At 42.7% G+C, this 27,680-nt stretch overlaps 1 protein-coding gene across 6 annotated transcripts in view; it reads right to left on the reverse strand.

Annotated features, from left to right (window-relative positions):
* Window positions 1-1,946: 1,946 nt before the first annotated feature.
* The window catches only part of PIP5K1B (phosphatidylinositol-4-phosphate 5-kinase type 1 beta), a 322,429-nt gene continuing 296,695 nt past the window's right edge, over window positions 1,947-27,680 (reverse strand). For 2 of the 6 annotated variants that reach the window (XM_036260509.1, XM_036260508.1), the window contains exons 14-15: window positions 18,345-18,462; window positions 1,947-2,703 (exon numbers count right to left, since the gene is read on the reverse strand). In XM_036260509.1, the coding sequence (XP_036116402.1) occupies window positions 2,701-2,703; window positions 18,345-18,462 (121 nt within the window). In that variant the 3' untranslated portion in view covers window positions 1,947-2,700. Of the gene's footprint in view, window positions 2,704-16,854; window positions 16,894-18,344; window positions 18,463-27,680 lie in introns of those variants that run through there. The other 4 variants (XM_036260505.1, XM_036260503.1, XM_036260502.1 and 1 more) reach the window with 4 other exon arrangements.

Raw genomic sequence — 27,680 nt, forward strand, 5'->3', positions numbered from 1 at the left:
GAGGTCTGGAGTCTCATCATTCATCTTTCAATATGCACACATATAGCCCCAAATTGGAAAATACCCAAATGTCAATCAGCAATAGAATAAAAAATAATGGAATATTTATACAAATACAGAAAATTATGCAGTATTTATACAGTGGAATACTACTCAGTAATGAAAAAGAATGAGCTTCCACTGCATATAATAAAATGAATGAATGTCATATAGTGTTGAACAAAAAGCCAGGTAAAAAATATGTACTGTATGATTCCATTTATAGGTTGTTCAAAAACTTGCAAAGCTAATCCATTATGGTAGAAGTCATATAACAAGCTACCTTTTGAGTGTTGATGGGAAGGCATCAATTCCACCAATGACACTGGTAGGGAGGGGGCATGATAGAGCCAGTTGGTTAGCTGGAAATATTTGATATCTTGTTCTGGGTGCTGGTTACATTGATGTATACAGGTATAAAAATCCATTGATCTCTGCAATTAGTAGTTGTGCACTCTACTGTATGTAAATTATACGTCAATTATTTTTAAAAAGGTAGAAAGTGTTGAAGATCTCTGAGACAGATGAGATGACTACAGGCAGGCCACGGGTGATGGTGGTGAGGGCAGGGGGTTGGGAGTCATAGACAGCTTTATGACATTAAAATAACATTTGCATTAGGCCTTAAAATAATGGTTCTTCCAAAGAACTTATATGCATATAGGCATAACCAATGGACACAGACAACAATGCAGTGAATGAAGGCAGGGGAAGGGGATTTGTAATACTTTCAACAGTAAAGATATATAATAAAAAATGGCTCTTTAACATTTCTCAGGTCAAGGTCACTATGAATTTGATTATCGCCTTTCTCTTTATAAAAAATACTCCATATGCTCAAAGGCTTGCCCTACTTGCATATATTATTTCATAGTCCTGTTAATATCTCTCCTATGACCCTCCTAGGGATCAGTGGGTCCTGTGCTACGGATCTCTGCTGAGATAAATAGGTAGGTTTGCAAATGGGGGGGGCAGAGTGGGATTCTAGCTAGGTAAACCCCTGCAGTGCGGGAGAGCATCTGCTAGCACATATGAACACTAGGGGGAGAGAGGCAGGGAATCCTCAATTTTCCACTTGAGTAGAATTCCCCATTGACATCCCAGCCCAAGATGGATTCCCACCACCAACTCTGCAGGTAAAATTACACGTTACACTGAGTAACCAGAGCTGTAGGCTACATTTATAAAAGTTAATACCATGTTTATTTACAAGAATCAATTTACTTTAACTTGAAGTATTTTACACCGAGCAACTATTCACCAGGAATGTCTTTCTGCAGCCTTGGTCATTTTGTTTCCTAATGATTCTTTCCCCCAGTGTATAATTATGCAGCCTCATACGTCTCTGCTACTCTGTTACTCTGCTGCTTAGGACATTCATGAGATGGTGTAGATTCATGGATTGATTAAAATACTCACTGCCTCTGTCTACTGAGTCTACTCCTATGTGATAAGTACACTTCTCATCCCTTGGACATCAGACTTGTAGCTGTCGTTTGCTTTGGCCAGTGGAATGTGAGTAGAAGTGCTGTAAACAGCATTTAAGATGAGCTCCCATTGCTTGGTTACACTATCACTTTTTTTCCCCTTCTGCCATAAAAGTGACATGTTCTAGATAGGGTCTGCTCCAGGTCCCCATCCAGAGATTCTGGGATTGATTGTTACTGGAGCATAACACAATAAAAGCTGGTAATACACCAGGGCACTTGGGAAAGTCGCTCGTAACACGTTGAGCAGAACCTGCTATTGGCTTCTCAGGGCCCAGAGAATTCTCTCTCCATTTCATCTGTCATGAGAGTTTATCTAGGATTCTGGAATATCTAAAAATGGGAAGCATCTAAAGTATTTCTTTTTAATTAATAGAAATAGAAAGACAACAAGCCATTGGAATTACTGCACTACCACAATTGAGAACAAAATATTTTATTTTTCTCAATAAAACTATAGTTTACAATAGTATTTACTAAATAAATTATATAACTTCTCTTTTACAAGCAATAAACTAAATCACAAATATTCCAAAGACAACGTGTATGTACACGATATAAGGCCTTTTACAAATAGCTCTGCTTTTCTCGTTTCACTAGTAAACAGTGAAAATATCTTTATAGAGGCTAGTTATCTGTAATGTATTTGCAGACCCATTATACTGATCTCTAGATAAAACAAAATTAAACTTTTAATGACATTGGCTATGATTATAATATTGCAAAAAGAGCAGGATTTATACTTTATATACCATTTTGCACAGATGGAGTTTTCAAAAAATATTTAAGCAGATTACAAGTGTTGCTTATGTATAATCACTGGATGCATGCAAAATGAAATGATGCGAGTATCAATAGGAAAATAGCACTTTCAAGTCCAAAAAAGTGATTGGCAATGGTATAGAAAGCAGCTTAAATATCGCTCATGCAGTTCTTCACAGTTCGGCAAGCAACAGCAAATGACAGAGAATGTGGCATTTTTCACATCACATCTGCTGATCAGCCCACGGACCAAGGCACCCCCGACATCTCGTAAACTCCTAAGTCCAGTTGCTTGTTACTCTGTGCCGTGGGGCTCCACCAAGTTCCTTTGAGAAATTCTGGAGTGGAGGAACTTTTCTCCTACGACTGTGTTCCTGTCTGATCCGTCTGCTTAGGTGGTCACCACTTGCACTCACTGGGGGGAGAAAGAAAGAAAGCATCTGTGAGACTTAGTTTTGGCACTGGTTGATAACTGCTCCTCATGAGCAGTTATAGTTCTCCCAATGACTTGTGCCTGGGAAATGTGCAGGTTGAAGAGGGGGTGCATTAGCCTGGGACTCGGCAGGGATGAGCATAGCATACGCTTCTCTGGCAGACCCACAATATGTTGTTGACGCCAAGGTTTATCAAGTCCCTACCAAGTCAAGCACTGTGCTAGAGACGCAGAAGGCAGCAGCGCCACCGAAGACATACTCCTGCCTTCCAAGTGCGCAGGGCTTGGGGATGTGCTATGGTAGGCAGTGGTTCTCAACCTTCCTAATGCCGCGACCCTTGCATACAGTTCCTCATGTTGTATGTGGGCATATCTGCATGCGGGTGGAACCGCCTGGAGATGGATAGAGAAGCGGCATCTAAGGCGACCCCTGTGAAATGCTCATCTGACCCCCAAAGGGGTCGCGACCCACAGATCGAGAACCGCTGGATCGGGTCTGAAGCCAATCAGAACAACTTGAACGTGGTCGTGAACTCGTGAATGCTGTGTTCATTTTCAAATGCTCTTCCTGTGGCCAGGGAGTAAAACTATATCTAGTAAATACTTAACCTAAAGTGATGACCATTTAAAATCAGAGGCAGCTAATTTAACTCGCGACAGCTATACTAAGATGCGTATGGGGAGGCAGTCCATGCTCAGTCTTTAGAGACAGACAGAGTGGGTTACATCTCCTGATTTCCTCATTAATACAGCTATAGAACATTATGCAAGTTACTTAACCTTCTTTGTACCTTATTTGTTTTATCTGTAAAATGGGGATAATAAATCCGAAGGTGGGTAGTTGTGAGGGATAAACTTCTCTATGGAGAGACAGTGTATATAGGTACATGTATATACAAATATACAATATACAAAAACTATATACCTATCATTTAGCTCAGTGCCTGGAATATGCTAGTGCTCCCAAAACAGCAGTTAATTAAGAAGGTTGAAGCTGGGTCATATAGACGGAGTAGCCCCACACCTTCATTTGGAGGCTGAAAAAACTGGAGTAAACGTTTGAACTGACTCTGAAAATTATTAGAAAAGAAACTGTCAAAGAGGATTCTATTTAAAAATGAGTATTTTATCATGTATTTTGAGCCTATTGTTAGTTGTAATTTGTGTTAACTTACCACTTTACTAGTTTAGGTTGTTCCCTATTATTAATCTGTTAGAGAGGTTTCCCTGTTTACATGTACAATATGCTCAAACTGTTATCAGAAATCATCTTTCAGACACAGCTTGAGTGGTTGGTGTTCTGAGCTACAGCAGTGGGCAGATGGGAAGCTGCCCACATGCTCAGGACAGATGTTGTCACGGTGGACTTTATTTAGGTTCAATGTGATAACTTTGATGTGTGGTGCGTATCAATCAGTGATATAAGGTCCTACTAATTAAATTTGAGTCTTGCTTTTTTAAAACCAGAAAAATAAAAGTAGGTGACAGTCCTGCTCTGTTGGCCCCTGTAGATCACAGCTGGAGTTCTGCGTCTGGTTTTTAGTGCCAAACTCTGAGAGGGACACCGATGAATCTGAGTCATGCCTGAGAAAATCACCAGTGAAGGACTCCAAACCCAGGCTGGAAATGGGTGAAGACCTGGGTTTTTTGGTCGAGAAAACTGGTGTCTTAGAGATGGGCCATAATGGTTGTCTGAATATCTGAAGGGTAGCCATGGGAAAAAAGGGTTAGGTACTAGGTTAGTCCCGGGACATTTGAAAGTGTTAACATTATCATCAACAATAGAGGCAGACATGGGCAGGTTCCTGGGGTGGGAGTGGGAAAATCAGAATGTGTGGAGCGAGTAGAGTGGTAAAGCTTCAGCCCGCCCAGCCTCCCCCCATCAGGCATCTTCCTGCTTAAACTCATGTCCGCCCCTCGCACATGGGCCCAGTGTGCCAGCTGTTGCAACCCAGTGGGTGAGACTAAGTGAATCCAAGACCAGAACTGGGACAAATGTGTGGAAACCAGTTTTGCTTCCATCAGGAAGTGCTTTCTAATGAGGGTAAAGAAATGAGTGGTCACTGAATGAGGGGCAGTTGCTATCACTGGGGGTGAGGCTGAGGCTGACTAGCCTCTGGGTAGAGCTGAAGGAGAAATTTGTGTGTCCTAACATGGCACCCAGAAGGCACTCGATATGTGGTAGCCAGTAGAGAAGACTCAGCAGTCATAGCTGGGCTATGACTCAAAGTCCTGTCCCAACTAAAACATTCTAAGTACTGTTTGTAAAATTTTTTTTAATCCTCACCTGAGGACATTTTTTTGTTTTGTTTTGTTTTTTTGTTCAGATAGAGTGGGAGGGTGAGAGAGAGGAAAAGACAGAGAGAGAAACATCAACGTGAAAGGGACACATTGAGTGGTTGCCACCCACACGACCCAACCAGGGCCGGGGACAAACTGCAACCGAGGTACGTGCCCTTAGTGGGAACCAAACCCGGGTCTCTCCAGACCACAGGCCAGTGCTCCAACTGCTGAGCCAAACTGGCCAGGGCTGTTTGTAAATTTTTTAAATATTTCATATTATTTTTAAGTATAGTTGGCATACAATATTAATACTAGCTATATTCGTTTTAGGTGCATAATATAGTAATTTGACATTTTTAACCTTGCACTGTGATCACCCCAATAATTCTAGTAATCACCTGTCACCATTCCAACATCATAATATTATTGACTATATTCCTTTTCACCTTTCCCCCCCTTGCCTCCATTCCCAACACCACTTGAAGACACTGTCATTACCCCAGGGTATATTTTTACCTGCTTTGTCATAGATTTATTGGCCATACAAGCAAGGACTTCTTTCTGGGCTCTCTATTCTGGTCCGTTGATCTTAGCCTCTGTTTTTGTACCAGTACCACACTGTTTTGATTATCATAACTTTATAGTATAGTTTAAAATCAGGGTGCATGACACCTCCAACTTTGTTCATCATGTTTTCTTTCAAGATTGTTTTGGCAATTTATGGTTTTTTGTGGTTCCGTAGAAATTTTAAGGTGGTTTTATTTCTGAGAAGAATGTCATTGGTATTTTGATATGGATTGCATTAAATCTCCAGATTGCTTTGAGTAGCACGGTCATTTTAATGATATAATCCTTCTAACCCATGAGCATATTATATCCTTCCATTTATTTGTGTCCTCTTCAATGTCTTAATTCAGGGGTTTCACCTCCTTGGTTAAATGTATTCCTAGGTTAAATACTGTTTATAAATTTATACTGCTAAATAACTCAGAATATTATAAAAAGTTAGTTCCTGTTAAATAAGTCACTCTCTGAAAAAAGCTTAATATTTTGGTACCTCATAAAACTGGTTAAATTTATAATTCCAGTTAACAAACGAGTTAACAATGAGTCATTTACAGCTCTGGTCATACATAGTCCTTTATATTCACTTTCTTTCTTTCTTTTAAACTGAGGATGTTGTAGTTCCTGTAAACTTATATAAACTCTCACCCTCACTCCCAGGGTATCAGAATGTCAAAGTCGGGTGAGTACTGCTAACTCTGTCTCCATGTTGTAATGGAATCCTGGGATGGTTCAGTTGATTACATGAAAGTGCCCATTTTGCACGAATTTATGACCCTAATAAAGCAAGATGGCCTGACTGGTCTTAATTGTTTACGTGGTCACATTGAGAAGTCCTTTGAAATCAATTTTATTATCTTTTTTTTGTTGTATAAAATATACCATGATTTTCCCTCAAATTATAATCTACAAGTCTATCAATAAAGAGACGAGAGTCAGCTGTCTACCCTAGGAAGGAAACTAGATAGCTTGAGTTCACTCTTCAAAATGTGGCTCATTTAGAAGTCCCTCAGCTCCCCAACACAAAGATGGGCTCTTTGGGTATTATTGTCCCAAAACACTAACAACTTCTTGAGGTGAACTGAGATCCAACTCTCTCCTGATCTGATGGCTTTAGAAATGGAAATGGGGTGACAGACCGTCAGAGTGACACCTCGGCTCTGTCACCGACTCAAGTGCTGCGTGTATGCATGCATTCATTTGTCTGCAAAGGTGCAGGGCAGCTTTCTCTGCATGAGATGCTCTGAGGTCCATGATATGTTTTAAACTCTGAGATCAGAAGGTAAAGGTGTGGTAATAGCTGGTATAAAAATAAAAGGACGCCCTGGCCGATTTGGCTCAGTGGTTAGAGCGTCGGCCTGTGGTCTAGAGAGTCCCGGGTTCAGTTCCCGCTAAGGGCATGTACCTCGGTTGCAGTTTGTCCCTGGCCCTGGTTGGTTGTACGGGTGGCAGCCACTCAATGTGTCCCTTTCACGTCGATGTTTCTCTCTCTCTTCCTCCCACTCTATCTGAACAAAAAGTGGAAAAATGTCCTCTGGTGAGGATAAAAAATAAAAGGATATTTAGGTATTTTCGTGGCTTTAATCCCTAGTGTTATTTACTCCACACATGTATCTGTATGTGGCTGTATTTTTATTCCCACTTAAACTCAAGAGCTTAATTCTGTGAAAGTACACAGTAATGTGGACACACGATTAAAAATTTCAAAGCTTTTTCAATATTAAAATGATTTAAAACACATGGAAAATAAAAATATAGCAAATCAAGAGCAAATCTTGCTCACCAATCAAGAAGCCCTGAGAGTGGGAAGCCAGGTACCCCAGAGGGACCCCAAAAGTGGAGTATTCCAAGATGGTCCCCTCAACTCGGAGGGTCTGTGTTCACTTTTTAGAGCCACATGCAGGGCAGCAAGGGTGAGAAATTTCTTATACCCCTCAACCTACTGTTCAAAGATTCTGCTTAGCCAGTAGAGTTTCCTGGGACCTGGAATGCGGTGGGAGGGAATCTCGGAGCAGAGCTGAAAGGCGGCGCAGTGGTCGGATTGGCCAGGATGCTCGACTGCCCATGACGCCTCCCGTTCTGCCAGCTCTTAACCCTCAGGGGTGATGTGCTTCCTTAACCACAACTACCTCAGGGTTCAGCCCCGGACCCCACAAAAGCAGGATCTCTCCCTTTCTGGTGTCCAGTGCCTCCTCATTTTGGTTTCAAGTTGAAGCTCTTTGCCAAGATGCCTCCGTGGAGAGCGGCAGGTCCTCGAGTTCCCTTTCGTGTACCAAGGTCCTGTTTCCACCAGCAGTTCCTGAATTCCACCGTCCCCAGCCCTGCTGCTCTGTTTCCGCTCTATTGTACGTTCGCATTCCGCCGGCCAACGTTCCTTCTGTTGCCGTAAGAGCACACGAACGGGACCCGCCCGAGCACCGCTTAGTCCACGGGCAGCATCCCCGCGGCTCTGCAGGGCTGTCCTCCGCGTCACTGGATTGCCCTGTGTTTGAAATTCAGGGGTTTCCAAGAAAGCAGCCGCCACTGGGCTCTGGGAAGTCCTGAGTCTTTATTCTTTTACCTAAGGCTCTATATTTACATTTTATTATATTCATATCTACCTCAGACTGGGAGTTACTTCACGAGGCGCAGTTACGCGGGGACAGAATGGGGGATTTCTCTAATAGCAGCAGGAATCCAAAGCTCATCATTTTCTTAAGAGGTAAAATGACTACACGTGCTAGTGTAGAACTCGGGACACGGTTTATGAATGGAGTCCTATCTCACTGCTATGGGATCTGATAGATGGAGGGAACTTAGAGAAGTTTGGGTCCAAATTTCCTGCCTTTGCACCTAAAAAAATAAAATAATCACTCAGAATCAGAGATGAAATTGCTCTCCAAAGGGCCAGGGACTGTGGGACTTGAACTAACAATCCTGAGGCGGAAGGTGGGACTTGGAATGCCTTTGAAGGCATGTGTGGTTCAGATGAAGACTGCCATGTTGTGCCCAGTCTGGGAGAAGGTTTGTTGCAGTTTGAGGTGCTGGCAGCGCACGGAGTGCCAGCCCCGTGCCAGCCTCCAGTGCCCTGGCAAAGCGTCCCACCTGACCAGCAGGTAGATCACTGATGAGAACAGACCCCAGAAAAAGGCTGGCACTCACCTCGGCCATCTCATGGGATGGATTTAGGCTGATGGCCTCTCATTTCAAAACTGTTAGTGCAGCAGCAATCTTCCCTCATGGCTCCCTGCCTGATTAATTTGTTTGCCGAAGACCCAAGGGAGCCGGAGGGCACCAGTGATTGATATCGGCTGACAATTCTACAGCGGACTTTCCAGCACTCTCGACTCCTGCTAATTGCACGCCCAGCCGGTTACCTCATTACCTAATATATCATATAGCCCTGGGGCTGCAGCCGCGTTCACTCTGACCCCTGCTTCTGCAAAAGAAAGTGGTGGGGGAGGAATATGGGCCTGGTTTCATTCAAACAGGGCCCTGCCCTCGGATGAGGCACTGGCTGCGCTCTCACATACACAGAAGGAAAGCAAATGGTGCCCGTGGGCCCCGCCCTGAGGGTAGGAATGAGAAGCTTCTCCCCGTCAAGCATTTCTCGTCGGTGCTTTTAACCATTAGGGGTTGAATTGTGTCTCCCCAAACATCTCAGAATGTGGCACTGCTTGGAGATAGGGTCTCTATAGAGGTAATCAAGTTAAAATAAGGTCCAGGAAGGCTGGTGTCCTTATACGCAGAGGAAATTCGGACACAGAGACGGGCACATGGAGAGGAAGACAGTGTGAAGACACAGGGAGAAGACTGTCATCTGTAAGGCAAGGAGAGAGACCTGGGACAGATTCTCCCTCACAGCCCCAGAAGGAACCGCCTGCTGACGCCTGGAGCTTGGACTTCAGGCCTTCAGAACTGAGGCGCTGAAGTTCTGTTCTTTAAGCCTTTGTGGGACTTCGCGATGGCAGCCCTAGGACATGCATACAGTAGCTATTACTGAAATTTAGAAAGTTAAAAAAACACTCTACAATGTGGGGCAAAAGTGGGTTTACAATCGTGAGTATGTTTATTGTATTATTCATGAATTATTGTATTATCTCCATATGAACAATGGCAAACCTACTTTTGCCCTACCTTGTATATTTGAATTTTATTATATTTAATAAGGTACAGTCACCTAGAAGTTGAGTGGCTATAAGGGATGACCTATCTGACTGAAAGTGAAGAAAAGGCTTTTCCCAACTGTATTTGCTGATACTTTGTTAAAGTTTATGCCTAAGCAGCAAAAAAGAGCATTTTCTGTGTTAAATCCACAAACTGCCAGGGAGCCCTTTCAAAGAGGCTCAAGTGGACCTGGCCTGGATGGATGAAGACACCCTTCCATCCTCGGGCAGATGAGCACCTTTAGTTTTGTGCCTGACTGTAGCAGAAGCCTCCAGTCAAACTGCAAAGGTGGAAGATGCTGGGTCTGTCGGAGCAGCTGCCTTCACAGCACTGAGAGGCGACAGTAAAGGACTTGGAGTGGAAACAGTCCACTGAACGGCACACTAGTTCTTAATTAGGCTTCAGTTCAAGGACTTGAATCATTTATCCCCCCTTGGTCAGAGGTGCCATCCCACCACTAGGTGGCGGTAGGTCTGCGGGAACCAGGAACACAATTGCAAGCCCAATTCATAAACTAGGAGCCTACTAGGGTTCACTTTGGAATCAAATGTAATTTTTTTCCTAATGTAAAGTAAAGCTAGTTGGCTGACCATCTTAGGAGGGGATCCTGGGGGAGTGACACAGGTCTCCCTTACATGTAGCACAGAGGAGATGCAGAATGCTCAGCGCCGAAGGACCCTGTCAACCTGCTCGGTGCTGCATCTCAGTGCCTTGGTCCACTAAAGGGGTTTTATTTCTCACACACAGTATGTACCCAACAGGTGACTCTATCTGTTAATTTACCTGACACCTTTTTGTGAGGTCCCAAAATAATTTGGAAACGTCTAACCAACGTCACAGTGACTTAGCCAGAGAGAAGAAAAGTGAGTGGGGAAATGGGGCCGTGCATGGTAAAGAGCAATCCATAGGCCCCCGAGTAAGGCAGTGCAGTTGGTTAAATAGTGTCCCCTGAAAAATTCATGTCCACCTGGAAACTTGGAACGTGACCTTATTTAGAAATAAGGTCTTTGCAGTTAAGATGAGGTCACAATGGATTAGAGTGGGCCCTTAATCCAACAACTGGTGTCCCCATGGGAAGAAGGCTTGTGAAGATGGAGGCAGAGATTACAATGTGTTGCAAGTCAACACCAAGGAGCAAGCACACGGAGCCACCAGGAGCTGGAAGAAGCAAAGAGAGATCCTCTCCAGAGCCTTCAGAGGGAACATGGCCCTGCCAACACCTCGATCTAGAACTTCTGGATGCAGAATAATGAGACAATGCATGCCTGTTGCGTAAGCCCCCGGGCTGTGGTTATTTGTTACAGCAGCCCTGGCAAAGTAACACAGGCAGAGACAAACCAAAGGCTAAGCCCTCGGGTCCCCACTCCGAGTCTGCCTCGTACCGTTCATCACACTCAGGGAGGCCTTATTTTTTATTAAGTGTACAGTATTTTATGCATTCTCCCTTCCACCACATCTCCCCAGTCCTCCTCAGATCCCAGGAGTGTGAAGGGCTGAATGACGACAACTCTGTTCTCTAGGTCCACAACACGATTTAAACTTGCTTTTCCTAAAATTCTCACTCGTTCCTGATCTGGCTCCTTCTGAGTTTGTTTCCTGCAGGCCGGGGCCTGGTAAACTCCAAATTCACACCATTAGAGACTGTTCTCCCTCAAACACTCTCTTCCAAGAGCTGGAAAGGCTCAGGAGTCTAGCACACACTGGCTCTCTATGGCAAGAGAGGACAGGACAGTGGAGAAGCGACAGGCAAAGTCTGGAGGCAGTGGACAAGGGGAGAGGCCAGTGTCGGGAGGCAAGGAATGGAAAGAATGAGGCTGCTCGTGGGGGCCTGGGTGTGACCAGAGACCCAGGCAAGCTGCAGAGGAGACCGGCCTCGAAGGAGGAGGAAACCACACTGGCCTGTGAGGCCATGACTCACTGTAAAGCTAGGACAGGACAGAACAGAACAACCACAGCCTTGCAGGCTGTCATGCAATTGCTAACTGGGAGCCCAATTGAACCGACAGCCGGTATGCCTTCATAACCCCAACTCCAGTCCCCTAGGCTCATCCTGAAACAGTAGTTTAATACTGCTTGTTTTTTAAAAATCCTGTGGGTGACCTCCTAATCCGGACTGACAGGTTGCCTCATGAATTTGAAGCTTGTGTCTCATTTCAGTACAGGAGTCACTGCCAGGGGCCAGGGGGCTCATTTTCTCAGCCCTTCCAATCACCAAGAGGGCCAAGCATTTCTGGAGATAGAAAAAACAACAACAAAAACCTATTTTGGCCTTTCTGAGATCTCATTTCTCAACAAACGGTCAGCTAGTGGAAGGAAGTAGCATTTTGGTTAAATGCCCTGTAAGCCAAGGCAGTGTTTCCCTCTTCTCTTCCTACTCTGCTCTCCCTCAGATCTACCAAAAACCTCAGCAGCATTTTTTTGGTCAGTGGGGAGTCTGGTTCTGTGCTGAGAAGCAATAGAATTGCCACCGTTTCAAATAAACACCCCTTGGCAGCCAACCCTGGCTCAGAGAGACCTGACACTTCCCATACGTGCCTTTAACCTCAACGCCAACGCAGTCAAATCCTGAAGTGTCGTTTCTCTTGTCAGAAAGTTGCACTGCATTTTCTAAGACCCCTGTGACCTAATTTAAAATGTTTTTCTTTTTCTTAGTCCTTTTTCACACATGATATGATAAGCTGTTAATTCAACCATTTTCACGTCTCGGCCACCCTTCATCCCATGATCAAAGAGTATTATTAACCACCCTAAAGACACACTCAGTGATCCAGCCGTCCAACAGCGGCACATCAGAGCACCAATCCCCACTCCCAGCTTGCCTAGGAAATGGCTTAACTGTTTCTTCTCCTTTGCCCAGAGCTATTTTTGCACTTCAGTCGTTTTTGAGGTGACACATACCTGGATGAAAGTACATATTATTGAGAGGATGTTAATATGGAAAATGTAAAAAGAAAGGGCATATGCTCAGGACTGAATAACAGAGGCAAGAAAGTCACTGTTCAGTGGCAACCATCTTTCAAGTTTCTGTATTATTAAAAAGCAATCCTGTCCTGGCCGGTTTGGCTCAGCGGTTAGAGCGTCGGCCTGTGGTCCAGAGACCTGGGTTCGGTTCCCGCTAAGGGCACATACCTCAGTTGCAGTTTGTCCCTGGCCCTAGTTGGGTCGTGCGGGAGGCAGCCACTCGATGTGTCCCTTTCAGGTCAATGTTTCTCTCTCTCCCTCCCACTCTATCTGAACAAAAAATGGAAAAATGTCCTCGGGTGAGGATTTAAAAAAAAAAAAAAGCAATCCTGTCTTCCCGACTTACCTGTCCACCCCCAGCTAGTCACACACGCCACTTTTCAGCTGCAGTGGCTTTGTTAGTTGATCCTCTTCCCATTAACACCAAATTGCATTCTATACCAGGCAACGGAGCTGCCTTGGTAACTGAAATAACAGCTACCGTGACCACGTCAGTGCCTTGGAATATCAGGGACTGTTCAAAGAGTGGAATGTAGCTTTATTGCGAACACTGCATGATTGCCCGTTTTAAACCAATAGAGCCTGTTCATCTCTGTTGTGTTCTTTTAAATACGCTAATCTATGCCATTCACCCAAAATTCAATGGAAAACACATCTCTGGTCACTAGGTAAAGCCATCTTTTAAAACACCTTCCTTGATTTGAATATTTGCAAATGATTCATACAGCCTAAAACTCTAGAACAGCAATTGTCAACCCTTTTCATCTCCTGGCACACATAAACCAGTTACTAAACTTCTGCGGCACACCAAAAAATAGGTATAATTTTGATTCATTCACACCAGATGGCTATTGTTGTTGGCTGTTGTCATTTTTTCAATTTGACAGGCTAAGGGAAAAGAGGTCAGTGCCCCTGACTAGGCACTGCATGTTTTAAAAATTCACCAGGCACATCTGTTGAAATCTCTGCTCTGGAGTGTGAAGGTGAATGGCCTTGTGGAACAGTGCAGGATAGCTAGGAACAAGGAGCCTGAGCCTAGTGTTTTAATAAGGATGATGAAACAATGAGATGTCTTGTAAGGTAACCTATTCCTTCTAATTTCATGTCAAATCAAAAGAAAAAGCAGGATAGTGAGTTTGACATACACATAACGTGGGGGAATCCTTAAAAAGGAAATTGGAAGTAGGGCACAGACTGACATCCCTCAGAAGAGGGGGTGGGGGGGAGAGATAAACCACAGAACTTATATGCATGTATGCATGACCAGTGGACATAGACAACTAAGCCGGGGACGGGGTGGAGGTGGGGTGGGGAGGGGGGTGCCAATGGGGTAAAAAAGGAGAAATATCTGTAACAAAAAAAGAAAAGAAAAAAAGAAAAGAAAGAAAAACACAAAGTTCTATTATAAAAAAAAGGAAATTGCAGTTGTTATCTGGTGTGCATAAATCATTTGACTTTACATCATATGTTTTTAAAGGGATATAAACAGTGTTGTCCATTAATGCAAATAATAGCACCAGGGGGTTAGTTTGTAACTACCAAGAGAGAAATGCTGTCTCTTAAAGGAGGAGAAACGTTACAAGAGAAATCTGACTCTGTTTGGTTACAACACTGAACAAAAGGTCACCACAGAAGCCTCCAAGTGCCCTCAGGTAAGGGTGGCTATGATTAAGAGGATTCTAATTAGGTCAAGAGGAAGGAGAGACAAAGGTGTAGGCAAGATTGGTTTCCCCTTCTCATGCTTTTGCTCTCCGTTCACTAGTTCACTGCTTCGTAGTGTTGAGGCAAATACAAGCACTGAAGGGAGGGCGATGGGCTGTATCCTTTCGGGTCCGGGAGAGCATGCAGAAGAAAGAAGAATCTCCAGCAGGAAAACATACCCTAGAATTACAAGTTAATGGAGGAGCACTTTCTAGATGTGTTGCCGTAAAATTTAAGTTTAACTACTGTGAAAGTTTATGGTAGAATGTGATGAAACAGCAAAATTTGGAGAAACAACTATAGCTACTCTGGACAAACTTAACTCTGCAACTCCTTGTAATTCAGAGTAAGTCACAGATGGTCAGGTTTGGAAGGGTCTTAGAGATAATTTAATGACCCGTTTTATAGATGAGAAAACTGAGGCCAGAGTGATTAATTCAAGTTCAATGATGAATGAGAGGCAGAGACGGGCATTGAATTCAGGTGCCAGTTTCTCTCTAATTCATGTCCCATTTGGTTCTGCAGCAGGTGAAGGGATCAAAAGTATTAGAATTACTGTAGGGGGTACCATTTCTGGGGATCTCTGAGGTCCAACTATTTTCCTATTAATACCAAGGAGTTATTTGCTTTTTCATTCTCATGCCCTGCCACGGGTGTGCATGTGAAGTACAGTGACGCGCATTCTGCAACAGACTAATGTAGAAGCACGAGAAGCGGCTTTTAAGTCAGACATTATGGATTGCAAAAATGTAAAGTATGCCACTCTTCTCACTAAATTTATTTTTGTTCTGGACAACAGTTATTTTCATAAACATTTATTTAACATTGAATAGAGTTGGGTTTTTTTTTAAAGAATGACAAATATTTTTTAAAAAAACTTCTCAATTTTTTAACGATGAGCTCACAGACAGAAAAGCTCTTGGGGTCCTCAATAATTTTTAAGAGTATAAAGGGGTCATGAGATCAGAAGGTTTAAGAATGGCTGGACTAGAACCACAAAAAAATAGAAAGGAAACAATGATGAAAGTGGAATTTTACAGAATCATTTTCAACATAAAACCCTTACTCCTTCCTTTTTGGATCCTTCTCTCACTTTCAAGAACATGATGGCACATGATGGATGTGAGGCTTTACATCACCAGTAACAAGCACGGTGATGGGGTCAGCATGGCTTCCCAGGGTAGGCAGGAGCCGGACTGGACCTTTGGCTCTGCCATGTATCAGCTCTGAGACCCTGTCAGTGAAGCCTGTTTCCTTATCTGCGTGAATGGAGACACATATAACACCCACCTTCCTGAAAGAGCTAGTGTAAGAGAGCAGGGCTATGTGCTCAGTTTGGCTATTATCATTATTATTATTCAAAATCCTCTGCTCTTCCAAGAATGCCAAACTATGTCCCTTACACCATTCTTCTTGAACATTTACATTCTGGATTGAAATTTTTTAAAAAATCAATGCTTATTAACCCAAATTTGTCTCTGTATCCTTTTTCCTTTCTATTTTTTGTGCTATGTTCCCCTGTTGTCTGACTTTGGAGAGTCTTCTACCTTCTCCAGGTCTAATTTGAGTGTTGCCAAGGAAGCCTAACTCCGAACCCAGGCGGCACTGAAGTGTGGCATGGGGCTAGTGTGCACTGGTGTGGACGCCCGTCTTACTGCTTCCTGGCTGCGTAACGGGGGCAAACTGCATCGTCTCTATGTGCCTTGATTTCCTCACCTGTAAAAGCCTGAAGCTAGTAACCACGTCTGCCTCAAGGGCTGCTGTGGGGATTAAATGAGTTAACGTATGTAACGTATTTAGGACAGTGCCAAGCATGTAGGAAACACTCCAAAATGTTTACAGCTTATTGTTACTGGCTATAAATAAGATGAGGCTGGATCAGTTTTTCTCCAGCCTTGGTAAGAAGAATTGCCATTGTCTTATTACTCTCTCCATAGCCTGACTCCCCACTCCCTTCCCTCTCCTGCCCTCCAACGTTTCGGAACCACAGCAAAAACTGTGCTGGGGAGACTGGTCAGCTGACCACACCAGCCAGCTAACCGCCACCACCATCTCTTTCAGTTCCCAACTCCCACGACTCCTTTTTTCTAATTGGTCCTCACGTGCTCTCAACACCACCAGTGATGACCACTGCAGCCTTCCCCTATGGATTCTGAGGCAAGGGTCATCTTTTTCCGAAATGCTTTGCTTTCAATATCAAAGACATGAAACGATAAAATTAGACACTAATAAAACGAAATAAATAGCACTGGTCTCATAAATGAAACTGATAGTACCGAGGAGGAACAACCACAATGATTAGTAAGACAACTTTCTACCGAAGGAATAGTGATAACGGATAAGGAACTGGTACCAGCAACGCCATTTAACCACCTTGTGATCTCACGTTCCACGCAGGAGCATCACATGATCCGGTTGATGCAAGTCTGGTTTTTGTAAAGATACACGTGGCAGGAGCCCTTGGCTCACGAAGAGGAGGTTTCACGTGATGTTTCATTTCAGCTTTCTTGATTCCTACTTTCAGATGAAACCAAACTTACCATGAGACCAGAAAAAATACTGCATATATTTTTTTCCTATTTAATTCCCAACCTTCTTGGTTGTGGAGAAGAATCAATCATTCTGTAAAGATTTTGTAATATACTATACTTTACTTTTCAAAAGAGTGGGGGCAGTGTGGAGAGGAACATTGTTTAGTGGGAAAAAATTCCGTTTGCCACAACCAGAATATTCAGGGGTGTTAAAATCCTTTCATATTTTGCGTGTGTGTGTGGGGGGGGCACTTCTATTTTATATAGTGGGTCAAGGAAAAACTCTCTGAGAAGATGTTTGGGCTGAGACCGGAAGGAAGTGAGGGAACAAGCAGGGACAGCTGAGATAGTGTCCAGACATAAATAGTAAGTGCAAAGGTCCTGAGGCAGAAACACTCTTGGTCTGTGGGAGGACCATCAAGGAGGCTAGTGTGGCTGGAACAGCTGTGGCAAGGAGGACAGAAGCAGGGGAGGTCATCAGAGAGGCGGGGGAGACCAGACTGGATAGGGCCCTGAGGACTTTACTCCAGGACAGGGAGACCCTAGAGAGTTTTGGACCGAGGGGTAACATTTGGGGTGACTGATGCCCTGCAGAGTACACAGGAAATACACTGTTACGCTGGGGGATGTGGAGAAGCATGAAGTGGGGTGTGGAGATGTGCCCCGACGCCGAGCTCGCATGCTAAGAGTGCGCTGTCCTGGCTCGGGCTCGGCTAAACCTTACAAAGCAGAACATTCCAAGTCAACGTTTCCTGTTTCATGAGATCTGGTGCGGTATACAAGGACATGGGTCATGAGCATGAGATACGCTTTTCAGGGAAAATACTCAGTCTCCCCTTTAAAGTCTAGCCATGAGAGTATCTTCCTAGGCCTCATTTTACAACTAAGTCTCTAGAGACAACGTGATGGACACTAAAGGGTGTCCACACACATGAGCACTCCTGATTCTGCAAGCAGCCTCGGGAGGCGGGCGGGCGAGGTTCCTGCCCAGATCCCACTGCTGGTTGCTGATGATGGAGGGAGGGAGGGAGCCGGAATTCCTGGTGCTGAATTCAGGTGCTTCCCACACCCTGACCCTGTGCCTCAGGCTACCGGCTTCTCAAGGCAGTCTTTCCCAAGTGCAGATTCACACAGAAGGGATGCCGTTGGGTCAAAGAAGATGTTACTTGGGGAATAACACGGAAGGAGCCCCACTTTGCTCAACATTAAGGGATATATCCTTTAATTACACATGATGAGTTAGTATTTTACCCTAGACATTCCCTTGTGTGATGTTCTATGTGAATTGTGTAAAAACAAGACACACTGTAGAAGTGACAGGGTACCATTGTCTAACACCCAGGGATGCCCGGTCTTACAGAACTTGTTCCATGTAAACCATGACCTGGGTCCACTTGTAAACCAGAAGGGAAAGGGGAGGAACTAAAAATTACTTACTAAATAAACGTCGAGCACGGAGGCATTGTCATCCTGCATTTCCAGAGCACTGGGCTCAGAAGTCAAGTAGATGGTCCCCTCTTCCAAGGTAAAGGTTGAACTGGAAGGTAACCCTTTACTGGAGAGAGAAAGAAGAATGATGATGAGCATGTGGCCTCCAGAACAAAAGCCAACGACACCTCCAATGTTGTGGTTAAAGAAGCTAACGGCGGGAAAGCTTTTGGGGATAACAATTACTTTGAGGCTTTGAAGAAAACATGGTTACACCTGGGGATGTGCTCACTTGAGTTTAAATAATTTGGTTTTACTTATAGTGAATTTTCTGTCTCCTTTGGTGGTTGAAAGATTTATTCACGTTTCCGAGAGTTGCCTGTGGGTCCCCTGCTGTGTGTGTGAGAACGGCTGTGACTCAAGGACCCCTGGTCGCCTTTGACGCGGGCTAGTTCTGGACGCTGATGTTCTCACAGTATTCACGCTTCCCTAGTTTACAGGAGACAACCCTGTGCATCGTGAACACAGATTGTTTTTTCCTTTCTTTTTATTTTTGGCAAGAAAGATTTAATTACAGCCATGGTTCTCAGACCTCAGCGTGCATCAGAATCCCCTGGAGGGCAGGTTAAAACCCAGGTTCCTGGCCCCATCTCCAGAGTTCGATGCAGTCGGAGCCCAGGGGTTTGAGTTTCTAACAGGTTCCCAGGTTCAAGGCCTACACTGGAACAACGAATTGCATAGACACAGCGCTGAATTCCGTAAATACACAGCATTGCATTATATGGTTTGTGAGACTAGCCTACATGTATCCTTAGTGACAACTACAAAAGCCAAAGGAATGCAGGTAGACAGTCATATTGAAGAGTCATTTATGAAGGGAAACCACCTTGTTTAAAACGTAATAGGCCCATTTTCATAGTATTTAAATGGGGAATTAATTTAAGGGCTCAGAAATGCACAATCGTCACTGAAATAAAAGTTAGTTATGTTTTTAACCTGTAGAGATTTGTCACGTGATGGTTTTACAGGAACACAATTTCTGCAAACAATGGTGGGATAGTGACATTGGTGTCAGACGAGCTGGGAGAAGGGGAGCGAACTTGGCAGTGGGCCGTGGCTCTCCCTGGGCACTGAGTAGGGCTGCGGGCAGGAGATTGGTTTCCTCTCTTCCTTTCCCTGTTCCCAGGGCCCGGCCCCTCCTGGGCTAAGCTCAGCGCTCGCCCCTTCCATAAACCCCCAGCTAAAGCCATCCTCTGAGTTTCTTGTCTGAGCCTCAGGTGGATGGGAGATCATTGTATTCCCGTCTTTTCCTAGTCTGGGAACTACACACAATTCTATTTCTGTATATATCTATGTAGTAATTCAAGATAGGTAAGATAGAAACCCCAACCTTTACAATATCAAAAATAACACTTGTGAAAAGAATTGTGTGATCTTAATACATCAGATTCATTTGAATTCTTTTCTGATCATAAAAGACATACTGAGAAAACTGTAAGAATACAGACCAGTGTTAGGAAGTGGAGGGGAACCTCCCACCGGTCTTCCATTTGATATTTGAGAATGTGGGAATCAAAGGACTAAAACCACTTCACTTTTGGTTTGATACCTTTTCTCCTAGATTCTGGACACAGTAAAAGAAGTTCTCTCGCTTTTCACAAACCTAGCATGGGTTATACAACATGGGAAACAGAATCTGTTCTGACTGATTTTCAAAGAGCAGGAGGAACGTGGCCTCTTCCGTCAAACTGTTGACTTGATGTTATGAACCTCCACAGACGTGGGTTAAGTAAACCATGTTTTCAGGAGCCGCTATTCTGAGAGGCACTGAGCAGCAATCAACATCGCTCAAGTTATTTTTTGGATCAAAACAATGATGCAGTTATGGGCTTTATTTGACTTTTGCCTTTCAGCTGTTAAGATGCCATTCGCTGCTACTGTGGGTACAAACTGATCCTGCTGGTTAAGCCCTATGAGAAAGATACATTCTTTATCTACTTAAACCTCAAAACTAAAACAAGGTGGCCAGAAAGTATGTAACTGTGGTGTGCCTCTTGACTTTTATGTCTATTTTTTTTTGGGGGGGGGGGGGAGGTTGTAGTTTACATATAATTAAATAAAATAAAAAATATTTAATTTATATTCATATAATTAAAAAAACCTCTAATGGCTTCTGAGTTATTCTGTAAACATATAATTTATTTGAGATTCAAAACTAAGTTTTCCCCTTCTTGTCTGAGTTTTTAGTTATTAATTTTATTGATTTCCCTCCTAAGAGTAAGAATATTACTGAGAATATTCTAGAAGTGCTTTTCTTTTAAAAATTATTTAAATGGCACTACTGATAGTGTAAAATATAGCCAAAAATAATCCTCCTCTTTCTACCGTCCTCTTGTGACCCAGGGATTCACCTCTCTAGAAGGAGCCCAGTTTGCAGATATTTTTCAATCCAATATTTATCTTTTATTTTTGGAAACTATGAGTAAGCTACTAGCATGTTTAAGGCAACATTAAAATAGAAAAGAAACCTAGAGTATTCTTTGAGATTTAGCAGGTACATTTATGAATTATTTCAGTTAAAATTCAATATGATTACAGGAAAAAATCTCTAATTTCCTCAGTACCATGTGGTCAACATTTGATAAAATCTAATAGGCATATTTAAAAATAAACTTTGAAAAGAGAACATTGGCCCTGGCCAGTTTGCTCAGTGGTTAGTGCGTCAGCCCACGGACCAAAGAGCCTTGGGTTTGATTCCAGTCAAGGGCATGTACCTTAGTTGTGGTTCAAACCTGGCCCTGGTCGGGGTCGTGCAGAGGGCAACCAGTCGATGTGGCTCCCTCACATCGATGTTTCTCTCTGTCTCTCTTCCTCTCTCCCTTTTTCCCTCCCACTCTATCTGAAGATAAATGGGAAAATATCCGCAGCTGAGGATTAAAAAAAGAAAAAGAAAATGTTATTTACACTGTTTCCCAGGTGTATTAGAATAGTCTCCTATCTTAGTAAGTAGAATATTCTGAACATTAAATTTGGGGGACAAAAATGAGACCCATAGAGACTTGTATCAGATTAAAAAACTCATAATTCACCCAATTTAGAAATAGGCAAAGTATGTGAATAGACATTTCTCCAAAGAAGGTATATAAATGGACAATAAGCACACGAAAAGATGCTCAACATCACTACATATCAGAGAAATGCAAATTGAAACCATTATGAGATAGCACTTCGAACCCACCAGGCAATAATAAAAAAAGACAAACGGTTGTTGGAGAGGATGTGGAGAAATTGGAACCCTCCTACACTGCTCATGGGAATGTAAAATGGTGCAGCTACTATGGAAAACAGTTTCATGGGCCCTTAAGACCATTTGAGCCAGCAATTCTATTCCAAAGTATATACCCAAGGAAAATGGGTATATATATATATCCCTGCAAAAACTGCTATATGAATTTTCACCGTAGCATTATTCATAATAGCCAAAAAGTGTAACTAACCCAAATGTCCACCAACAGAAGAATGGACAAGTAATTTACACAATGGAATATTTTTCGGCAATAAAAATAATGAAGTACTGATATATGCAACAACTTGGGTGAACCTTGAAAACATGCTTAGTGAAAGAAGCTGATCATAAAGGACCACCTATTATATGATTTAATTTGTGTGAAATGTACTGAATAGGCAAATCTATAGAGACAGAAAGCAGATTAGTGGTTGCCAGGGGCAGGGATAAAGGGGGAATAGTGATTGCTATTAGGTATGAAGTTTCTTGTCTGTAGTGTTGAAAATGTTCTAAAATTAGATTCTGGTGATAGCTATACAACTCTGGGAATGCACCAAAAATCACAAAACTATATACTTTAAATGAATGATTCTAAGCTTGATCTCTCAGCACACAGTACTAGAAGCAACACAAATTTGATGGAATAAATGTTTTAGGTCACATTTTAGAACTAGCTGTTTTGAGTAAAGCCCCGGTTTATTTCCCAGTCATTCAAAAAAAAATCTTCTTTTTCCCAGCAGAGAAAAAACTTCTAGTCAGCCTGACAGCGTGAGAGGGTCGGGATGTGAGAGTTCAAGCCTGAGGTGAAGAGACCGCGTGCAGCCCGGGGGGGCTGGAGAACCCCCTGTATGTGGCAGGGCCAGCGCCGGTACAGCACAGAACACAGCTGAGGGGAACTCCATCCTGGAGGGTGTCCAGGTAGAGGACGCAGACTGCTGGCCCACAGACCAGTCCGGCTGGGAAAAGTGGGTTTTGTACCTAGATTTTTTGAGGTTGAATTATTGCTAAATTAAGAAGTAGGAAATTCCCACAAACACCCAGTTTCCCACCATTTCTTATGAGAAACCAGAACAGCTGGCAGCTTTGAGCCCACAGTTCTGAGTAGCAGCGATGTTGTGACTGTCCCCTTTAAACTGGCCATTCCTCTCTGGTTCTCTAGGGCCCCCACTACTGTCTCCTGCATTATACTGGGCCTGTTCTACCCATGTGCATCATCTCTGCCTGGCCCCTGTGTGTGCTTGTCAGCCCAACACTTCTGCTTCACAGGTGAAGAACTGAGGCCTGGGATGGTGCAGTGGCTGCCCAGAGTCACAATGTAATTGAACAGAGTTAGGACCTGAACTTTGTTTTCCCATTATGTATCTTTCCTATGGTCGTCTCTGCCGAAATTTGCCAAAATCAAGGCAGCTAAGGCAGTGTGCCTAGGAATTTGAAAATAATCATATAAACCAGCAAAAACAAGTGTAGTATATGATGCTTGATGTGAGTTTAGTGATCTTTGTTCTCCTGAGAAGAGTCATGATGGGGTGAAAGGTTTGAGAAAAAATAAGTAGGTAAAATTTGCTTTACAAAGCAACGTTTTCTGTAGGTAATAATATCTTTATTATATTAAATTGTAAACTGGGTATTTTGTAAACAAATGAAATTCAATGATCATGGTTTGAAACTGCATATTATTTGTTTTGCACTTAAGATACATTTCAGTACAATTTTTCTTTTAAAAAATTTATTGGGTAACTTTAGTTAATAACACGTTTCAAGTGTATGATTTTATGATACATCATCTGTATGCTGCATTGTGCTCACTACCCAAAGTCTAGCTAGCCTCCTTCCATCACCATATATTTGACCCCCTTTAATATCTTCATCCTCCCTTCACCTCACTTTCCCATGGTTACCACCAAACTGTTGTCTGTGTCTGTGAGTTTGTGTTTTGTTTGCTTTCTGTTTTATATCCCACATATGAGTGAAATCATGTGGTTTAAATTCTGACTTATTTCACTTAGCATGTTACTCTCAAGATCCATTCATGTTGTCATAAATGGCAATATTTCATCATTTTTTATGGCTGAGTAGCATTCCATTGTATGTATGTACCACATCTTCTTCATCCACTCATCTGTCAAAGAACACTTGGGTTGTTTCCATGTCCTGGCTTTGTAAATAATGTTGCAATGAACATGGGGGTACATATATCTTTATGAATAAGTGTTTTCAAAATTTTTGGATCAATACCTAGAACAGGGATTGCTGGGTCATATGGTAGCTCTATTCTTAATATTTTGAGGAATCTCCATACTATTTTCCATAGGGGCTGCACCAATTTACATTCCCATTAGCAGTGTATGAGGGTTCTCATTTCTCCACATCCTCTCCAACATTTGTTTTTTGTCTTATTGATGGTAGCCATTCTAACAAGTGTGAGGTGGTACCTCATTATGGTTTTGAATTGCATTTCCCTTATAACTAGTTGAGCATCTTTTTATATATATGTTGGCTATTTGTATGTGTCTGTTCAGGTCCTCTGCCCATTTTTAATTGGATTTTTGTTGTTGCTATTGAGTTCTATTAGCTCTTTATAGATTTTGGACACTAGCCCCTTATTGGAGGTATCCTTTGCAAATATCTTTCGCTATGTGTTTGGTTGCCTTTTTATTTTGCTGTGCAGAGACTTTTTAGTGTGATGTAGTCCCATTTATTTATTTTTTCATTTACTTCTTTTGCCTTTGGGGGTCAAGTTCACAGAAACCCCTCTGAGACCAAGGTCCATAAGGTTAGTACCTGTATTTTCTTCTATGTATTTTGTTTTAGGTCTTATCAAGTCTTTAATCCATTTTGAGATCATTTTTTTGTGTGTAGAGTCAGATAGTTGTTTGGTTTCATTGTTTGGCATGTAGTTTTCCAATAGTTCCAACAACATTTATCGAAGAGGCTTTCCTTTCTCCATTGTATGTTTTTGGCTCCTTTGTCAAAAATTAGTTGCCCTTATGTGTATTTATTTCTGGGCTCTCAATTCTGTTCCATTGGTTGGTGTGTCTATTTTTTCTGCCAATATCATATTGGTTTGATTATTGTAGCTTTGTAATATAATTTGAAATCAGGAAGTGTGAAACCACCAGAAAGCAACATATTCTTGTCCTTCAAAAAGTTAAAAATAGAATCACCATATGATCCAGCAATCCTACTTCTGGGTAGGTATGCAAAAGAAATAAAAGCAGACTCTCAGATATTTGTTCACTCAGTGTTATGGACTGAATTGTGTCTCTTCCCTCATGCCCAGCCCCAAATTCATATGATGAAGTCCTAACCGCCACCTCAGAATGTGCCTGTATTTGGAGATAGGGTCTTTAAATAGGTAATTAAGCTCATATAAAATAATTGAGGTGGGCTGTAATCCAGTATGACTGGTGTCCTTATAAAAACAGAAATCAGCCCTGGCCGGTTTGGCTCAGTGGTTGGAGCGTCGGCCTGCGGTCCAGAGAGACCCAGGTTTGGTTTCCGCGCTACCTCAGTTGCAGTTTGTCCACGGCCCTGGTTGGTCGTGGGGGTGGCAGCCACTCAATGTGTCCTTTCACGTCGATGTTTCTCTCTTCCTCTCTCTCCCTCCCATTCTACCTGAACAAAAAGTGGAAAAATGTCCTCAGGTGAGGATAAAAAAAACAAACAAAAAACCAGAAATCAGGACAAAGACACACAGACACTGTGTGAAGACAGCCATCTACAAGCTAAGGAGAGAGGCCTCAGAAGAAATCAACCCTGCTAACACCTTGATCTTGGACTTCTAGCCTCCAGAACTGTGAGAAAATAAATTTCTGTTGCTTAGGCCACTTAATCTGTGGTACTTTGCTACGGCAGCCCTAGTAAACTAACACACCCATGTTCATAGCACCATTATTCACAGTAACCGATAGGTGGAAGCAATCCAAGTGTCAACTGACAGATGAATGATAAACAAAATGTGTTATTACATACCATGGAATATTATTCAGCCTTAAAAAGGAAGCAAATTCTGACACACGCTACAACATGGGTGAACCTTGAGGTTATTGTGTCAAGTGAAACAAGCCAGTCATAAAAAGATAAAACATTGTATAATTCCATTCATATGCAGGACCTAGAGTAGTCAAATTCATAGAGACAGGAAGTAGAAAAGGGGAGGTGGGGGCTAGGGAATAAGAGTTGTCAATAGGTGTAAAGTTTCTGTTTTGCAAAGTGAAAAGAGTTCTCGTGATTGGTTGTACAACAATATCATTGTGCTTGGTATTACTGAATTGTGCACTTAAGAAGGCTAAGATGGTCAATTTTACGCTATGTGTATTTTACCACAATTACAAAAAGCAACATTTAAAAAATAACAAATAGCTAATATTTAACAAGAACAAGGCTATTTAAGCTTTTACCAGTTTAATACTTAAACAGAATGACATGTATGAAGAAACTGTAAAGTACAGAGCCCTATATAATTAGACATTTATATAGTAGTCCCATTAAGTGAAAGCTACATAACCATTTTATTAATCTTTATATTTGTTATCCTCATTATTCAGTATGTCCCGAGTGAGGTCAGAGTACAGAACTGGCATGTCACTCCCTGTCTACCACCCGAGAAAGGGTAGGGATACATTTTCCGGAAACAGACACCTGAGCTGGTAACGCATGACAGAGTATGAACTTTGGAATCATCATTTAGCTTTGAATTCTGGCTCTTGTACTTAATGTGTGTGATGTTGGATGCATTTCTTAACCCTTCTGAGTTCCAGTTTCCCACATGTAAAATGAGAAGGATATCCGTGAATGGCAGGGTTATGGAGTGATTAGTGATACCGAAAGTATGACACAAACACCCACATAGGTGCTAGGATGTGGCAAAGGTCAACATACACAAAAAGTGTCTGCCTCATAGAATTTACATAGTATTGAGAAGACACTGAGATACATTTTTTTCCCTCTTCAGGTAGAGTGAGAGGGACACATTGACTGGTTGCCTTCCACACGACTCTGACCAGGGCTGGGGACGAACCGCAACCGAGGTACATGCCCTTGGCCAGAATCGAACCCATGACCCACTGGTGTATAGGCTGATGCTCTAACCACTGAGCCAAACCGGCCAGGATGACACTGAGATACATTTTAAAATAGTTTTGATGGTCCAAAGCGCTAAGGAGAAAACTAAAGCATGGAAAAGAGACAGGAGTGAGTGGCGTAGGCACACTCTCCTTGGTCTTTCATGGGAGTTTGTAGGGTCTCAGACCTGAGTCAGACCTTAGGAAGCACATCGATGTTCCCCATACTCCAAGGTGTGTCACTCAAGTCCTTTTACCTGGGCTGGGACAAGCACACCTGCTCCCTGCCTGGTCTCTCTAACTAGTTTGAAAGGCTGGAGGTGGATGGTCAGCTAATGACTGCAAAACTGGTTCTGACCACTTCCTTTGCAAGTCCTGTGAACTCACATCTTTCTGTTGGTTTGGGCTTCAGCAGAAACTGATAGTAAAAATATTTCAACATTGTAATTTTTAGCAAAGAGATTAGTCAAGATTGTACACATTCTTGAAGATAAAGGTGCATTTTTTCCGAAATAAGAAACCCTTCATACAGGACATGAAATATTATTTGAGCTTAGGAAGCTTTATACTTAAATATGTATGTCCATTGTTACTTAAAAAAATTAATGAAATGTAATTATTGATAGAGTAGGGAGATAAAAGAATAAACCATCCAACCTAAATAAATGCATCCAGAACCTTCTTTGATGATGCCCCAGATAAGGGTAAGATATGTTTTAAAAAGTATTTTCACTTAAATGTCTGTGCCACTGATCAATTTCATGTTAGGTTTCCTTCAGTTCCTGAATTAGGGGATATTTCTGCTACTGCTCTGTTTTCTTACTGTTGGTTTCCTGGGCACAAGCCTATTTGGAATCATTTTCTAATGTCTCTGGCTGAGAGTTACCCCTATAAGTTATAGGGGTAACTTATAAGTGAGGGCACCTCTCTTGGGAGGAACGCCCTCAACACCCGGTGGTCAAGTCGGAGGCCTTGCCACTCTTCAGCCTCACGGCT

The sequence above is a fragment of the Molossus molossus genome, unplaced genomic scaffold (genome assembly GCF_014108415.1).
Source record: "Molossus molossus isolate mMolMol1 unplaced genomic scaffold, mMolMol1.p scaffold_m16_p_14, whole genome shotgun sequence".
Classification (NCBI taxonomy): domain Eukaryota; kingdom Metazoa; phylum Chordata; class Mammalia; order Chiroptera; family Molossidae; genus Molossus; species Molossus molossus.